The 17936-nt window shown below is 37.6% G+C and overlaps 1 protein-coding gene and 1 pseudogene across 1 annotated transcript; both read left to right on the top strand.

Annotated features, from left to right (window-relative positions):
• Positions 1-292: 292 nt before the first annotated feature.
• Positions 293-7240, top strand: LOC146385684 (polyunsaturated fatty acid lipoxygenase ALOX15B-like). The gene is made up of 14 exons (XM_084931522.1): positions 293-487; positions 704-908; positions 1054-1135; positions 1387-1509; positions 1792-1895; positions 2144-2310; positions 2425-2568; positions 3176-3379; positions 3526-3612; positions 4384-4553; positions 5621-5742; positions 5860-5960; positions 6316-6486; positions 6642-7240. Exons 1-14 carry the CDS (start codon positions 335-337, stop codon positions 6819-6821), a joined length of 2013 nt encoding a protein of 670 aa, XP_084787648.1. The 5' UTR covers positions 293-334; the 3' UTR covers positions 6822-7240.
• Positions 7241-9701: 2461 nt separating this feature from the next.
• On the top strand, positions 9702-16673 carry LOC146385683 (arachidonate 12-lipoxygenase, 12R-type-like; annotated as a pseudogene).
• Positions 16674-17936: the final 1263 nt, after the last annotated feature.

Raw genomic sequence — 17936 nt, 5'->3', positions numbered from 1 at the left:
TGACTTTAAGGTTTGTTAAAATTCTACAAAACTTTTTTGGTGTGTGTATTTAGCAAATAGTTGCATACTTCTACATTTCATAGTGGCTGCGATTTCTCTTGAATAAAATAAAGCCTCGTTATTTCATCATCAGCTCAAATTCCTGTGGTTTCTCAGGTTACAGCAGTTGATCAAACATGTCCAACATTTCAACACAACACCTACCTGATGCAATTGCCTGGACACTCCCACTAAAATGTGTCAATAAAAAGAGACGATTGTGGGGGCAACTTCTGACAGAGTAGTTTTTCCAAGGAACTTCTCCACTAAGATTTGACCACATTCAAGAGGAAAAATGGTGCAGTATAAAGTGACCGTATTCACTGGTGATCGCCTTAATTCCACTACTCTTAACAATGTCTTCATTAAGCTGGTGGGCACAGATGGGGAGAGTGATCGCACGTGGCTCATGGGCTTGAAAGGGGCTACATCCTTCGTTATAGGAGCCGTAAGTCTGAAATATGCATCTTCATGATTAAATGTTTCTCAGGTTTCCTGTATGAGATGATACACAAATGAAATAATTTTGGGGGGAAATAAGGGGAATCTATCACCATGAAGATGGTCAAAGCAAACAGTTCACTTCATGGACCACAGTAAATTATAAGAGGAATTGTATGCTGGAGTGTTACAGCTCAGCACAAATTGCTATGTCATTCTTTAGGTATCAAAGTTTAAGGTGTCCTGCCCCACTTCCCTTGGAAATCTTGTGCTGATAGAGTTAGACAAACAATCTCTCCCACTGTTCCCGGAGGACGCTTGGTTTTGTGCCAAGGTGGAAGTGAAATCCCCTGAAGGAGACATCTACAGCTTTCCCATCTACCGCTGGATTGCTGATAGCAAGGTGCACCGCTTCAGGGATGGAAAAGGTTTGGGAAACTGTGCTCATCTTAAATCTTGTTCTGTAGTTACAAACCAGTGAGGACAACAAAAATCTTGTAATGAGACTAAAGCAGTTTTCCAATATACCACATTCACAAGAAACCATTTTTCTTTCTTTTCTTTTTTTTATAGCTCTGAGAGTCTTTGAAGACAACCATCATCTTGGCAGGTACAGTCGGCAGCAGGAGATTCAGCAGCGAGAGGAAGACTATCGGTGAGAATTCAGAGCTTATACACATTTTAGCCTTACAGCTCCTGAAACTGGAATACAAATGCTGTCCAGTTATAGCTGAATATCCTAATACTAATGATATTTAACCTTAAAATTAAGCATTGCAGCATATTCTTTGTCTGCTGGGATTAATTAAAAGAAATTAAACTATTGCATATGTTGCAGATAAAAAGTATATCATGTCATACTGTAATTAACTTCCTCATCACTTTGCTGTTTCTTTGTTTCATCAGCTGGGATGCATATGCAGAGAAAATACCTCACTCCATGAAGGCAGAAAGCCCATTTTCACTCCCGTATGAGGTTCAGTTCTCCTTCACCAAAACTAAAGAGTTTCTCTACACTGCTTCCACAGGGTGAAGTTCTGTTATACATATTTTTCTCTTTACTCTTTACTCCTCTGTCAGTCTGCCCCAGGGCGGCTGTGGCTACACAGTCGCTTGCCATCACCAGTGTGTGAATGTGTGTGTGAATGGGTGGATGATTGTGTATAGTGTAAAGCGCTTTGGGGTCCTTAGGGACTAGTAAAGTGCTATACAAATACAGGCCATTTACCATTTACCATATTTTTCTCTTTACTTATCAAAAGTATATTAAGTATCATAATGAAGTTAAATAAATGTGCTCTTCTGTTTCAGACTGACTGAGCTGAAGCTGAAGGGACTGGATAACCGTAAGGAGAAGTGGGATAATATTGACAGCATCAATCGAGTGTTTTGCTGCAAAAAGACTGAAATATCAGGTACTGTACTAACATCATAGCATATTGGAGTCCTTATACAGTATGCACTCTATGCAATAATGAGCTGAATATTGGGCAGCCTGTTCTGTAAACCATATATATTCTTACCAGAGAAATCTGACTTTTCTTTTACAGTTCACGTAATGAAGACTCTCAGACCCTGAACTTCTGACATTAATTCAGAAATTTAGCAGAATTTAGTAGCTCACAGTTTCAAAAATAATAAGTTAAATGTCTCTTTTTCACAGAATATGTTCATGAACACTGGAAAGAGGATGCTTTCTTTGGCTACCAGTTTCTAAATGGTGTCAACCCCATGTTGATTCAGCTTTGTACAGCCCTGCCCAGTAACTTCCCTGTCACTGATGACATGGTCTTTCCCCATGGCCAGTGCAGCCTGGCAGATGAAATGAAGGTGATCATCTGAATTCTTTATAATAAATTTATTTTTTGTCAAATAATTGTACTTGTACAGTCACTGACTAAATATTATATCCACACTGTTGCAATATCCTCAACTTTCAAACAGAAAGGGAACATATTCCTGTGTGACTACAAGCTTCTGGATGGGGTGAAAGCAAACACCATCAATGGGAAGAAGCAGTACTTGATGGCTCCACTCGTCCTGCTCCACAAAGATCCTCATGATAAGCTAATGCCAATTGCCATTCAGGTAATTCAGACAGTAAGGTTTAAGTTTGTGTATTTATCAGCTTATCAGTAGAGATAGCACACCTGTTAATGTGTAAAGCAATTGTTCATGTACAACGTCATTGTAAAATCAAAATAACAGGATATTCTATTTGCAACCATAGCTAGTACCATATCTGAACACCAGCTGTGAAGTGTTTTTGCTGAGCCTTAGCCTTGTGAAAGTTCATCCCATAGCAGTATCCAGATTGCTGAATGCAGAGTCTGACACGTACATAAATCAAGTCAGTTTCATTTATGGCGCCAAAATCACAAACAGCCTTCACAGTTCATTCTGTACAATACACTAACACAGGTGCAACATATGCAACATATTTACTGAGCAGAGAGAGATAGCATCAGTAAAAACTAATTAAAAGCATCATGTAAAGCTGTTCAGAAGAAATGCTCTGTTAGAAGGGATTCAGTGGAAATTCCCCATAAGGGAACAGCAGAGTATCAAACTTTAAAGATAAACTTGTCAAACATAGAACAGTAACTGAAATTTCATCAGTCTTGATCAGTAATTGATTATAGGAGTATACTTGATCATCTGTATCAAATGACTACTCTGCCCTGTCCTTCTGTAGCTGAAGCAGACTCCATCAGATGACAATCCAATCTTTCTTCCTACTGATTCTGAGTACGACTGGTTGATCGCCAAGATTTTTGTAAGAAGTGCAGATTTCAATGAGCATCAGCTCAATGTTCACCTTCTGCGCACGCACTTGCTGGCTGAGGTTTTTGCAGTGTCACTGCTGCGCAACGTGCCCATGGTGCATCCTCTGTACAAGGTAACTGACGTTTGCTGAAACTTCAGTTTGTTTTATGCCATTATTTCAGTGGTGTGGAAAGCATTTGTCCATAACGGCTGGTTGTGGACAATAAAATGAAGTGTTGCCCCAATCATGTCACTAACAGAGTTCCCTCTTTCCCGCAGCTCCTCAATCCTCACACGCGCTACACTCTGCAGATCAACTTCTTAGCTCGGCGTCTTCTAATTTCTGACACTGGCAATTTCACTCAGGTATGCAGTAAGACCAGCACACTTATGGCGTAAAAACTGTTTCCGCAAGTGCAAATGTTGCATTTTAAGGAGAAAATTACTTTGAGCGAAGAAAAGTTTAAGTTGACCAAACAAAATTAACTGCTGCATGCAGTATGTGTGATAAGTATGTTATTTTATTTTAAAATATAAAAATTTTTAAGTCCATTGTTGGTTGGTTTTATTCTAGTTTAAACCAAACCACTCTATTGGATTTAGCTACACTTTGGACAGTGTTTCCGGAATGCTGTAGCTAGCGAGCTGATTGGAGACCAAAACAGCCAATCAGAATTTTTGCATCCAAGTCTGTGACTGGTTGGTTTTGTGGCACATTTATAACAGTGTACAGAGAGTTGAGCGTGCTCTCAACATCTCTGCACCCTACGCACTGAGAGCAGGTCTACAGATGTCCGTCAGCACACAGAGCAGAGATCTGAGCAAGAGCAAATGCCAACAACCGAGTGGCTGTTATTGTGTGTGTAAATGGATAATAGCAAACACTGAAATACATTTCTTGCACACAGCAATGAATTTTGTTCACTCAAATTAAACTTTTCTTCAATCAAAAATATTTTTCTTCTCAAAATGCAACAACACTTGAATTTTTTTTTCTCTTTTTGTAATGTGCGCTCAGAGTAGAGGCACAAAAATAACACCATACGCACTCATTAGACCTTTACCTTAAGAATTGGGTTTTTTTTTTCAGTGTCATGTACAACATTTGTCTCTAACTGTGAGCTGCCCATTCTCTAGTTTGCATCATCAGGTGGAGAGGGCATGTTTACCATCCTGCAGAGGTCAGTGTCCTCAATGACCTACAGCTCCCTCTGCATACCTGATGACATTGCTGAACGTGGCGTGGAGGCTGTGCCAAACTTCTACTACAGGGATGATGGCCTAAAGATTTGGGATATCATCCACAGGTACCACACTTTCTTTTCTTTTGATTTTGATTTTCTCCTAATGATGCCATCAAGCTGCAACAATTCAGAGTTTGTAAATAATGGGTCATCCTATCTTAAATCAGCATAAAAAACTGAACTGGTCTTTCTCCACAGTATTGGCTGGTTAAAATATGAAAATCAATAAATAAAAGCCTCCTGTAAAGTCATATATTTGAGCACACAGTAATAACAAACTTTCCTTTGGAAAAGACAACAATGACAATTTCTTTGCACAGCGTGTAAAGCACATGGTGTAAAGCATTTGTCTCATTGTCTGTTTGCTTTTTGTTTTTTGTATTTATGGTCTTCATTGGTGAAGGAATTGAATTAAGAGATGTCTTTGTGCTGGCTAACCGATTTGTTATCATTGTCATTAATATTATTTCAAATCTCCAATGTGGACAGAAAAAGACAGAGATATGTTACACCTTTTCTATGTACCTTTTTTAACTAGATTTCTTTGTTTTATTGCAAAAGCTTTCTTTTGTGGATGTCATATCTGAGTGTGGCTTGCATAACACCTCTTCTTCTAGTCTTTGCCAACATTTTCCTTGCATCAGTTTCTTCGGTTATTCTGTTTTTTAACCTTCATTGACCAACAAGTAAAACTTATGAGATCTAGACTCTGTTTTGCAAGAGTATCCTGAGCCTGTTCTTTAATAGTGTATGTTTAAACAAGTTATGTCCCTTTGTATATCAGTAGCTGTCACCCCATGTACAGCCTGCCTTGATCTTATTAAACAACATTTAGATTTCTGTTGAAACTAAAATGCATTAGCATCGCCTCTAAACTGGGAGATGTGTCTGCTACTTACAGAAGCCTGCCTTCACTAAGTTAAATTATAAACACTTGGTGTGTTGATCGTGAACCTGTAACCTCCCTATTTTTAATCAGGACAAGGTACTTTGTGCCATTTATTTTTATGTAGTTTTTGAAACAATAGAATTAGGGCAAATACAATTTTTTATTATTTAAATAATCCTGGAGCAGTTTGTGTACAAATAATAAAAACATGTTTTACACAGTGTATTCCCATTTCTCAAAGGTTTGTGCAGGGAATGCTCGGCTACTACTACAAGAGTGACCGTGAGGTCCAGGAGGACTCTGAACTTCAGAAGTGGATTTTGGACATTTTTGAACACGGGTTCCTTTCTCAAGCAGAAACAGGTGGGTTTCAATTACTATCTTCAATTATTATGATGATAGTGGTGATTTCTCCATACTATATATTGCAACCTAAACCTAACCTGACCTAAACCTAAATGAATGATGCTGTTATTTCAGGAATTCCTCAGACATTTACCAGTGTGACTGAGTTGATCAAGTTTGTCACCATGGTGATCTACATCTGCTCAGCCCAGCATGCAGCTGTGAACTGTGGACAGGTGAATCCTTATATTATCCCAATAATGAAAAAAATGGCACAGTTTACAATGTCAATAAAAACACGATCAATGTAATGATCTGCAAATCTCAAAAACCCAAATTTTATTCACAACAGAACATAAAAAACATCACATGCCTCCCTAAGACACTCTTTTTATAGTCAGTCATGTTACTGACAAGTTGTAGCTTATGAAACACTCATTGTCATGCAAAGGGAAAATGTAAATAATTGTATGAATAATACCATACAACAGCAGGAAGGTAACAACAATATTAAAAAACAAAGACAGAATTAAAAACTATGCTTTTTAATCTTAGTAAATCAGTTATCCTTTACTTATTCATTAAACACAGTTTGACTATGCTGGCTGGATGCCCAACACTCCCATCTCCCTGCAACTCCCACCACCGACCACAAAGGGGACGACAAGCGAGGCCACGATGTTGGCCACCTTCCCTGATGTCAACGTAACAGTTCAGGGCATGGCCACCGTGTGGCTCCTCAGCAAGCAGTCCAGTGACTTTGTAAGGAGCAAAGATTTCATTAAGAATGTCAGAAATTATGTTTACAGTAAATTTTTGTGAAAAAAAATTACATATGCATGCAAGAATGTTGAGTTATTTTGACAAAAATTGGAATATTGTTGAAGAAAAACTAAATGTATCACTGTTCTCATTAGGTCCCTCTTGGCCAGTACCCGGAGGACCATTTCACTGAGGAGATTCCTCGCAAGATATTAAAGGATTTTCAGACGGAGCTTGAAATTTTGAGTGGAGTCATCAAAGCCAGAAACAAGCACTTAAAAGTGCCATACACCTACATGGATCCAGCAGTGGTAGAAAACAGTGTGGCCATTTGAATATTAGAAGATAAGAAGACAAATTTAGCTTTTCAAGCGAAAGCAGGGAAAGAAATGTAAGTTCTGAGTTTTACTGATGAAATGGCGCAACGAACTTACTGCTTCTGATCATTGTATGCTGATTTGCGATTTTTACTTATCTGTTGAAATATGTCTGGGTAACAGTTTCATCACTCTATGAGAGTGTCTGCTCTGAGCCAGAGTCTTACTAAAACTTTACCAAATTACATTGCTTATATTTTCATTATTTTAATGTTTTGTTGTGTTTCTCCCACACAGATTTGTTTTATTCATTAAAAATATATTGCATTACTCCCAAATCAACAAGCATTGTAATTCTGTTATTGAATTAGTCCTTGACCTTTGTTTTAATCACCAAAAATAAGCACTGTTTTATGCTTTTATGCCTTAACACAATAAAGGGGTTTTTTTTGTTCATTTATTCATTTATTTTTGGAACAGTTATTTGGTGTCTGGTATAATATTAACATCATAAATTCTGTCTAAAGCTTTATTTTAGCTAACGTGCACTTTCTACATTTCTTTGTAGAATCATTTTTAAATTCTAGTTTTGTTGTATATTGTTAATTCTAATTGCTATAAATTAGCTGTAATTTATAATATACAGTTCATCTAAATGGTAGATGGACTAGTTTTTATATAGTGCTTTTCTGCTCTGCCTGAACCCTCAAAGCGCTTTAAACAACACGTCTCATTCACCCATTCACACCCATTCATGCAAACATTTTTTTCTATGCTTTAGTGCAGTGTTTCCCAACCTTTTGGAGCCACGGCACATATTTCACATTAGAAAAATCACATGGCACACCACTAAACAAAATTGTCACAAAAAGCATATTGACAATTTTCCCCTATGCACCAGATATAGTGGAATTGGCTCAGTTTATCCCTAATATAACATTTTTGCTTTCTTCTGACCACTATTCATGCTAGGGCCTTAATATGGATCAGAATTTTCTCCAGGTCCCAGGTCAGATTGATTACTTTTTGTTTTCAAATATTAATCTATTGCTATTACGTGCTTCATTGTGGCGTCACTATGTATTTTCTTCTTCTGTTTTACTGGCAGTTGGCAACACATTTAATTGGAGCAAGAAGTTGTAATGCCCTCTAGTGGAAGAGAACGTAATTGTTCTGCCCATTACTCAGGCTGGTCGCTTAGAGTACCAATCAGGTGAAACCTATGTGCCAAGACACGGTGGTTGGGAAACACTGCTTTAGTGACTCAACTCTTTTTGAGTATGATGCTCCAAGCTTGCCCACCTATTTGTGGGCACTTTCTCCCATTCCTCTTTGCTGAACCGCCCAAGCTGTGAGTGTCAGTGCACATTCATTTTCAGATCTCCCCAGAGATGTCCAATCAGGTTCAAGTCTGGCCTCTGTCTGGGCCAATCAAGGACATTAACAGAGTGGTTTTGAAGCCACTCCTTTGTCATCTTGGCTGGGTGTTTAGGGTCATTGGTTTTCTCCAGACATGACGCTTGGCATTCATACACATTTGTAGAATAGTTTTACGTGTGGCCAAATTGCTTCGTATTTGTGTGTGGATTGGAGCACGCATTTGTGATTCCTCAAAAGTCACAAACAAATCACTGTACAAAATTATAAATCTTGGTTTATGCTTGTGGATCATATCGTATGCATTTGCAATGACTTTGAGGCTTATTTCTCTCCATAAGTATATCCCATATTGTTACACAACCAGCAGCTGAAATTGTTGATTCAAAGCAGGATGGGTCCATGCTTTCATGTTTACCCACAGCAGAAAGACTCATCAGACTGGTCAACGTTTTTTCAGTTGTCCAGTTTTGGTGAGCTCAAATGTCAAATGTAGTCTCAGTTTTAGGACAAAAGTAACAACTGCTGTTGTAGCACATATGCTTATGTATGTATTATATATATATGTATATATATGTATAAACTTTGTGTTTCTATTCTTTTTTTCAACTGATTAATTACTATATAACTCCTAAAATGTTACAGCCTTTTTCTTGTTGACATAAATGAAATGACCTGAAATGCATTATGTCGTAATTACCATTAAACATAATAAACCATATAACATAATAAAGGCTACAGTCCCACACACTAGCATGAATCCCTATCCTAATCCTTTCTCTCAGTTTTAACATCACGTTGGGTTCTTGGCTAGCTTAGCATTAGCATGCTGTCTGTGTGGATGGTTACAAAGAGCCGAACTTGTATTAGCAGCATAAAAATAAATACAAACAAAAGTCTATGTCCACGATACAGACTGTGCCACTATTTTTGTTCTCCTGCACAAATCAACTGATTTAAGCAAACTGAACTATTCTATTCCCATCCCTAATTATATGTATTCTAGTTATAACTTGATAGAAATTATTTTTTATTACACACCAGGGGTGGCCAACTCCAGGCCTTGAGAGCCAATGACCTGCAGGTTTTAGATGTGTCCTTGATCCAACACAGCTGATTTAAATGGCTAAATTACCTCCTCAACATTTCTCGAAGTTCTCCAGAGGCCTGGTAATGAACTAATCATTTGATTCAGGTGTGTTGACCCAGGGGGATATCTGGGATAGCCCCCCCCCCGCCTAAATAAATAAAAAGAGAAGTTGTGGAGGCGATACAGAGCAATTATTCTGAAGAACTTCTTCTTGTCATTAATAAAGGTAAGAGATCTTTTCACTGGATTTCAGTCAGAAACTATGGGTAAAAAAAAAAAAAAAAAAAGAAGTTCAACATAATCTCTTAAATTTCTTTTCCATTGTCCTTTTCATTGTGATGCCACAATTGTAAATGTTTACATTTCCAAATCAGTGCTAAGTAGGATCATAACTTCTTCCCACCAGGATTTGACCACATTCAAGAGGAAAAATGGTGCAGTATGAAGTGACCGTGCTCACTGGTGATCGCCTTAATTCCACTACTCTTAACAATGTCTTCATTAAGCTGGTGGGCACAGATGGGGAGAGTGATCGCAAGTGGCTCATGGGCTTGAAAGGGGCTTCATCCTTCGTCAGAGGGGCCGTAAGTCTGAAATATGCACCTCCATGATTAAACGTTTCTCAGGTTTCCTATATGACATTATATACACATGAAATTCTTTTTTCAAAATCATCCAGACTATTTGTCACAACTTCCTGTTACACACAGTGCTGTTGACTCCCGTACAAGTATCAAGACTATGGGGGGGACAGAGCTTTTCAGTCTGCGGCCCCTAGGCTCACTGTTTTTTTTTTTTGTTTTTTTTTTTATCTGTGTTTTTAACATGGTGTCTTAATTGTTGTCTAGCATTTTGTGACTGTTATGTCTGTTAAAAGCACTCTATAAATAAACTTTACTTATTTACCTACTTATTTGGGGGGAAGTAAAGGGAACACTAACTGTGACTTACAGCAACAGCATGTAAGCACCAAAGTAAGCTCAGCCCAAACTGCTATGTGATTTCTTTAGGTATCAAAGTTTAAGGTGTCCTGCTCCACTTCCCTTGGAAATCTTCTGCTGATAGAGTTAGACAAAAAGTCTCTCCCACTGTTCCCGGAGGACAGTTGGTTCTGTGCCAAGGTGGAAGTGAAATCCCCTGAAGGAGACATCTACAGCTTTCCCATCTACCGCTGGATCACCGATAGCAAGGTGCACTGCTTCAGAGATGGAAAAGGTTTGGGAAACTGTGCTCATCTTAAATCTTGTTACTGGTTACAGACCACAGAAGATGTAACACAAAGTCTGTAACGAGTCTAAAGCAATTTCCCAATATACCATATTTACAAGAACAACTTGAAACCAGTTTTTTCTTATTTAGCTCTGAGAGTCTTTGAAGACAACCATCATCTTGGCAGGTACAGTCGGCAGCAGGAGATTCAGCAGCGAGAGGAAGACTATCAGTGAGAATTCAGAGCTTATACACATTTTAGCTTTACAGCTCCTGAAACTGGAATACAAATGCTCTCCAGTTATAGCTGAATATCCTAATACTAAGCCTAAAGCTTAAATATATTTAACCTTAAAATTAAGCATTACAGCATATTCTTTGTCTGCTGGGATTAATTAAAAGAAATTAAACTATTACATATGTTGCAGAGAAAAAGTATATCATGTCATACTGTAATTAACATCCTCATCATTCTGCTGTTGCTTTGTTTCATCAGCTGGGATGCATATGCAGAGAAAATACTTCACTCCACGAAGGCAGAAAACCCATCGTCACTGCCATATGAGGTTCAGTTCTCCTTTACCAAAAATTCAGAGTTTTTCTACACTGCTTCCACAGGGTGAAGTTCTAATATTATAGAACAAATACACAAGAAACAAACATGTGTCTCTCTTTACTTATCAAAAGTATATTAAGTATCACAATGAAGTTAAATAAATGTGCTCTTCTGTTTCAGACTGACTGAGCTGAAGCTGATGGGACTGGATAATTGTAAGAAGAAGTGGGATAATATTGACAGCATCAATCGAGTGTTTTGCTGCAAAAATACTGACATATCAGGTAATTAACATCATAGCATAATGGAGTCCTTATACTGTATGGACAATATGTACTTAGCTGTTACTCTAAAATTATTCCTATAATAAGCTGCTAGCATAATGACTAATGACAGTATGTGTTCATTTGTTGTTGTTTTTTTAATCTGATCTTGGAAGAATGTGAAGCCCTATTTTACATTAATGATAAGTGCTTAAAAATGTAAAGAATGTGTATCAACCCATTTATGGAAAGGTCTTACCTTTTTTAATATTTGGTATAACATTTAAGACATGAAGTCAGAAATTGAATTTAAATGTTTCTTTTTCACAGAATATGTTCACGAACACTGGAAAGAGGATGCTTTCTTTGGCTACCAGTTTCTAAATGGTGTCAACCCCATGTTGATTCAGCTTTGTACAGCCCTGCCCAGTAACTTCCCTGTCACTGATGACATGGTCTTTCCCCATGGCCAGTGCAGCCTGGCAGATGAAATGAAGGTTACTGTCTCTTGTGAAAAAGGAGAAAGATTTTTTTTTTTTCTTGTATCAGTTAGATCTTTTCAATAAATTCACTTTTACATGAGCAAATATTATATTCAGATTTCTACAATATCCTGAACTTTCAAACAGAAAGGGAACATATTCCTGTGTGACTACAAGCGTCTGGATGGGGTGAAAGCAAACACCATCAATGGGAAGAAGCAGTACTTGATGGCTCCACTCGTCCTGCTCCACAAAGATCCTCATGATAAGCTAATGCCAATTGCCATTCAGGTAATTCAGACAGTAAGGTTTAATTTAATAATACATCCTTATCCTTCTGCCCGAGCTTTAGCCTTGTGGAAAAAATCATCTCCAGGTTGCAGAGTCTGACACGTAGATAAATCAAGTCAGTTTCTTTTATGGCGCCAAAATCACAAACAGCCTTCACAGTTCATTCTGTACAATACACTAACACATATGCAACATATTTACTGAGCAGAGAGAGATAGCATCAGTAAAAACTAATTAAAAGCATCATGTAAAGCTGTTCAGAAGAAATGCTCTGTTAGAAGGGATTCAGTGGAAATTCCCCATAAGGGAACAGCAGAGTATCAAACTTTAAAGATAAACTTGTCAAACATAGAACAGTAACTGAAATTTCATCAGTCTTGATCAGTAATTGATTATAGGAGTATACTTGATCATCTGTATCAAATGACTACTCTGCCCTGTCCTTCTGTAGCTGAAGCAGACTCCATCAGATGACAATCCAATCTTTCTTCCTACTGATTCTGAGTACGACTGGTTGATCGCCAAGATTTTTGTAAGAAGTGCAGATTTCAATGAGCATCAGCTCAATGTTCACCTTCTGCGCACGCACTTGCTGGCTGAGGTTTTTGCAGTGTCACTGCTGCGCAACGTGCCCATGGTGCATCCTCTGTACAAGGTAACTGACGTTTGCTGAAACTTCAGTTTGTTTTATGCCATTATTTCAGTGGTGTGGAAAGCATTTGTCCATAACGGCTGGTTGTGGACAATAAAATGAAGTGGACCCCAATCATGTCACTAACAGAGTTCCCTCTTTCCCGCAGCTCCTCAATCCTCACACGCGCTACACTCTGCAGATCAACTTCTTAGCTCGGCGTCTTCTAATTTCTGACACTGGCAATTTCACTCAGGTATGCAGTAAGACCAGCACACTTATGACGTAAAAACTGTTTCCGCAAGTGCAAATGTTGCATTTTAAGGAGAAAATTACTTTGAGCGAAGAAAAGTTTAAGTTGACCAAACAAAATTAACTGCTGCATGCAGTATGTGTGATAAGTATGTTATTTTATTTTAAAATATAAAAATTTTTAAGTCCATTGTTGGTTGGTTTTATTCTAGTTTAAACCAAACCACTCTATTGGATTTAGCTACACTTTGGACAGTGTTTCCGAAATGCTGTAGCTAGCGAGCTGATTGGAGACCAAAACAGCCAATCAGAATTTTTGCATCCAAGTCTGTGACTGGTTGGTTTTGTGGCACATTTATAACAGTGTACAGAGAGTTGAGCGTGCTCTCAACATCTCTGCACCCTACGCACTGAGAGCAGGTCTACAGATGTCCGTCAGCACACAGAGCAGAGATCTGAGCAAGAGCAAATGCCAACAACCGAGTGGCTGTTATTGTGTGTGTAAATGGATAATAGCAAACACTGAAATACATTTCTTGCACACAGCAATGAATTTTGTTCACTCAAATTAAACTTTTCTGCAATCAAAATATTTTTCTTCTCAAAATGAAGATTTTCTCTTTTTGTAACGTGCGCTCAGAGTAGAGGCACAAAAATAACACCATACACACTCACTAGACCTTTACCTTAAGAATTGGTTTTCTTTTTTTCAGTGTCATGTACAACATTTGTCTCTAACTGTGAGCTGCCCATTCTCTAGTTTGCATCATCAGGTGGAGAGGGCATGTTTACCATCCTGCAGAGGTCAGTGTCCTCATTAACCTACAGCTCCCTCTGCATACCTGATGACATTGCTGAACGTGGCGTGGAGGCTGTGCCAAACTTCTACTACAGGGATGATGGCCTAAAGATTTGGGATATCATCCACAGGTATCATTGTGTTCCAGATTATTTTCAGCTTTATGTTTCAAACTGTTATGATGCTGTTGATGTTGCATGTCAAGGTATCGAAATAATCCAAAATTAATAACTTACAAAGCAGCCATTGGTAACAGGAAAGTACAACAGCCTGTGACTCCTAACTCAAAAAATAACCAACCAAACCTCACTCCTACTACCCTGTAGCGGCACACAAAATATGAGGCTAATGATCAAAATAAACTATTATTAAATGTTTTGTTGTTTTTTTTTAAACCTTTTTTTCAACCAGGAAGTGAACTCTTGAGATTAGGAAGCTCTGAAAAAGTTCCCTGTGCCGACATAGACCCAAGAGACTGGCTTTTTTTTTTTTTTTTTTTTTTTTGTTTTGGTTTTTTTCTTTGTTTGTTTCTTTAAATTTAATTTATATCTAGGTTTTGTTGTCGTGTTAAGTCTGTTTTCAGTGTGGTTTTGCTCTTAGTTTTTATTAATGAAAAACTTGTGAATTTTTTTTTTTTTTTTTTTTTAAATTGAATTAGCAATTGAAAAAAGGGCACCAAAGCCTCCTCACACTAGTTTTATTGGTCAAACTTGACAAAAAATAAGAGAAAACTAAAGAAATGTATTGTGTGTTTTGTCTAAGAGTCATTTTTAGTTCAACCAGCTGAAAGGTCAATGCTATCCCTCAGTCCATCCACAGTCCACACAAGAATAAACATATTCATCACCTAATAGGTCATCACTAAAAGGCCACGTTGGTGTTCAGTGCCATTTAAATACACACAGACAAAAGATTTATTTATGTCATAATCATGTCTTCAGCTTCACCTTTTATTTTTTTTAAGCACTTTACACACAGAGTGTCTCATCTACCTAATGTGTGCATAACATCTATAGTAAAACACATATTTTACTCAGTTTATTCCCATTTCCCAAAGGTTTGTGCAGGGAATTCTCAGCTACTATTACAAGACTGACAGCGAGGTCGAGCAGGACTCTGAACTTCAGAAGTGGATTTTGGATATTTTTGAACATGGATTCCTTTCTCAGGCAGACATAGGTAAGCTTCAAAGAATATCTCAATTCTTAATATACTATATACAGTCATGGAAACAAACAAACAAACAAAAAACAACAACAATATACACCCTCTTTGAATTCTAAGGGCATAAAAAAACTATAATGATCCTTAGCAGGTAAATACAACCTGAGACTGTAAGGTGCCCAGGTCCTGTGGCTGCACAACCAGCTCAAATCATCACCCCTCCACCACTGTGCTTCAGTTTAAAAGAAAAAGCAAAACTTGTTCAGTGGGTTTGTTGTTTTTTTTGGTTTTTTTTTTTGGTTTTTTTTAATTGAACTGTCATGATATGCTAGTTGAGGCTTTCAGAGTGTTAGATGGGGCTTTTGGGTTTTTTGCAGTTTCTCTAAGCATTGCATTAGGGTGAGTTTGCTGGGACATCCAACTCTGGGAGGATTTGCAACTGCCTTGAAGACTAATCAGATTATTTGGATTATTTTCTAATACATTTAAGAATTAAACTGGGTTTACTTTGTTTTTACCACAGCTGTATGTTATAGGTGTATTATAAGCAAGCATAAGTCTAACTTTCATTTGGTCTCCTTTAAGTAATTCTTTCCAATTAACAGGAATTCCTCAGATTTACTTGTGTGACTGAGCTGGTCAAGTTTGTCACCATGGTGATCTTCACTTGCTCAGCCCAGCATGCAGCCGTGAACTCTGGACAGGTGAGTCCTTGTAATTCATGGAGTTATTCAAGTGTTTCATGTTCAGAAAATTCTAGGTTATTTCTAAACTGAACTGTAGAGTTAACCGGCGCTGAACAGCTGTGTATTCTGTAATGCTCTAAAGGGCTTATACTTAATTAATATAATGATTTCTATAAGCGTAATCCTAATCTTATGTGAGCAGTTGCCAATTAGCAGCAAACACTAAGTACAGCTGATTCTGGGGGAATTACGTTTGTTATTCATTATTTGAATATTTATTCAAATATTCATTTTAAATTTTTGACAAAAACATGGTGTTAAGTAGTTAGTTTTTATAAATATAATAAAAGGGTGGTGACAGTAAATATAATAAAAGTTCAAAAGTTGTTTGATTTCTCCTACAATAAAATAATGTCAAACTGATGGTCATGCAAAGAGACTGCAATAGCAAGAAAGTACCAACAATACTGAAAAACAAAGAAGGAATTAAACACATTGATTATTGCTCTTATTAATCAGTTATCCTTTACTTATTGATTAAATACAGTTTGACTATGGTGGCTGGATGCCCAACACTCCCGTCTCCCTGCAACTCCCACCACCGACCACAAAGGGGACGACAAGCGAGGCCACGATGTTGGCCACCTTCCCTGATGTCAACGTAACAGTTCAGGGCATGGCCACCTTGTGGCTGCTCAGCAAGCAGTCCAGTGACTTTGTAAGGAGCAAAGATTTCATTAAGAATGACAGGAATTATGTTTACAGTCATTTTTTGTGAAGTACATTATTATGTCATTAAAAAATCTACAAATGAATACAATAATGAAACTAATCTGATAACAATTGGAATGTTGTTGAAGAAAAGCTAAATGTTTCATTGTTCTCATCAGGTCCCTCTTGGCCAGTACCCGGAGGACCATTTCACTGAGGAGATTCCCCGCAAGATATTAAAGGATTTCCAAATGGAGCTTGAAGATTTGAGTGGAGCAATCAAAGCCAGAAACAAGCGGTTAGAAATGCCATACACCTGCATGGATCCAGCAGAGATAGAAAACAGTGTGGCCATTTGAATATTAGGCCCGTTAATTACTAAAAATGATGATGTTTCTTTGTTGGGAAAAAAAATCATAGATTATATGTTCATTGTTTAATTATTCAATTAACAATCTATTTTGAGGTCTTCAATTAACAGATTAAACAAAAATAAACACAAATGCAACAGATGTGGGGTTTCTCCCAGACAGATAGTCGAGCTAACAATCTTCACTAAGTTCTGATGAGGAATGAAAAATACTGTGCTACTCCCACATCTAAAGGCATTCAGATTTTCTTAAAACATTGAAAAAGGAAAGTGTTTTTCTGCTTTTATGTCTTAACACCTTTTTTATCTTTTTTTTGGGGGGGGGGGTGAGCTTCTATAACAATTTTATCTTTTTGTGTTCCACTTTAGAAATGTTTTAATTTTTTAGATTATACTATAAATTGTCAAGTTTGGTTACTGCAAATTAGCAGGACTTTGCACTATACAAAACATTTTCAAAGTATGGCATATCGAGAGAGCAATCGCACATCGTTCGTAGGCATTAATAAAATGTCCACCTTACCTAAAACCTATGGGCCTCCATTACCCCTTATTCTTACTTGGAATGTAACCTATTGGAATGTGTAGCATATTTCTTTTAAACTGGTCTTTATAGGTCTTTGTATTTTGTTCTGAAATCAGTTCGATCGATTTAATATATACTCACCTTACATTTTATTAGGTACACCTTACTACTGGTGGTGGTGGTGTACTATTACTGGGTTGGACAGAAGTTTGCCTTCATTACTGCCTCAGTTATTTCTGGCATAGATTCAACAAGGTGCTGGAAACATTCCTCAGAGATTTTTATTCATGCTAACATGATAGCATCACACAGTTCCTGCCTGTCACGCATGCATGATCCAAAGCTCCCATTTCACTACATCCCAAAGGTGCTCTATTAGATTCAGATCTGGTGACTCTGGAAGCCATCTATGTACACTGGACTTGCTGTTACATTCAAACCAGTTTGCAATTTTTTTTTTTTTTTTGAGCTTTGAGGTGCATTATCCTAATGGAAGCAGCCATGGATACACTGTGGTTATAATGGGATGGACATATTCAGCAACAATACTCAAACAGCTGGGACTAAGCTGCTCAAAATGTGCCAATAAAATATCCTGCACAACATTTCAAATACCAAACAAGAGCACTCAGATGGTGTAACTAACCCTGAAGAGCAACGGGTGTACTAAAACTTTTTATGTTTCATTATGATATGCTGACCTCAACCTGTTTTTATTATGATATG

This window comes from Perissodus microlepis, chromosome 6, assembly GCF_051167445.1.
Source record: "Perissodus microlepis isolate ML-2025 ecotype Zambia chromosome 6, ASM5116744v1, whole genome shotgun sequence".
NCBI lineage: Eukaryota > Metazoa > Chordata > Actinopteri > Cichliformes > Cichlidae > Perissodus > Perissodus microlepis.
This window is presented reverse-complemented; position numbering and strand designations above follow the sequence as displayed.

Bases quoted from the DNA above. Each gene is read 5' to 3' on its own strand.
- LOC146385684 (XM_084931522.1), top strand. From the start codon at position 335: ATGGTGCAGTATAAAGTGACCGTATTCACTGGTGATCGCCTTAATTCC. The intron at 1,510-1,791 runs GTGAAGTTCTGT...CTTCTGTTTCAG, and splicing joins CTCTACACTGCTTCCACAGG to ACTGACTGAGCTGAAGCTGA. The intron at 3,613-4,383 runs GTATGCAGTAAG...CCCATTCTCTAG, and splicing joins ACACTGGCAATTTCACTCAG to TTTGCATCATCAGGTGGAGA.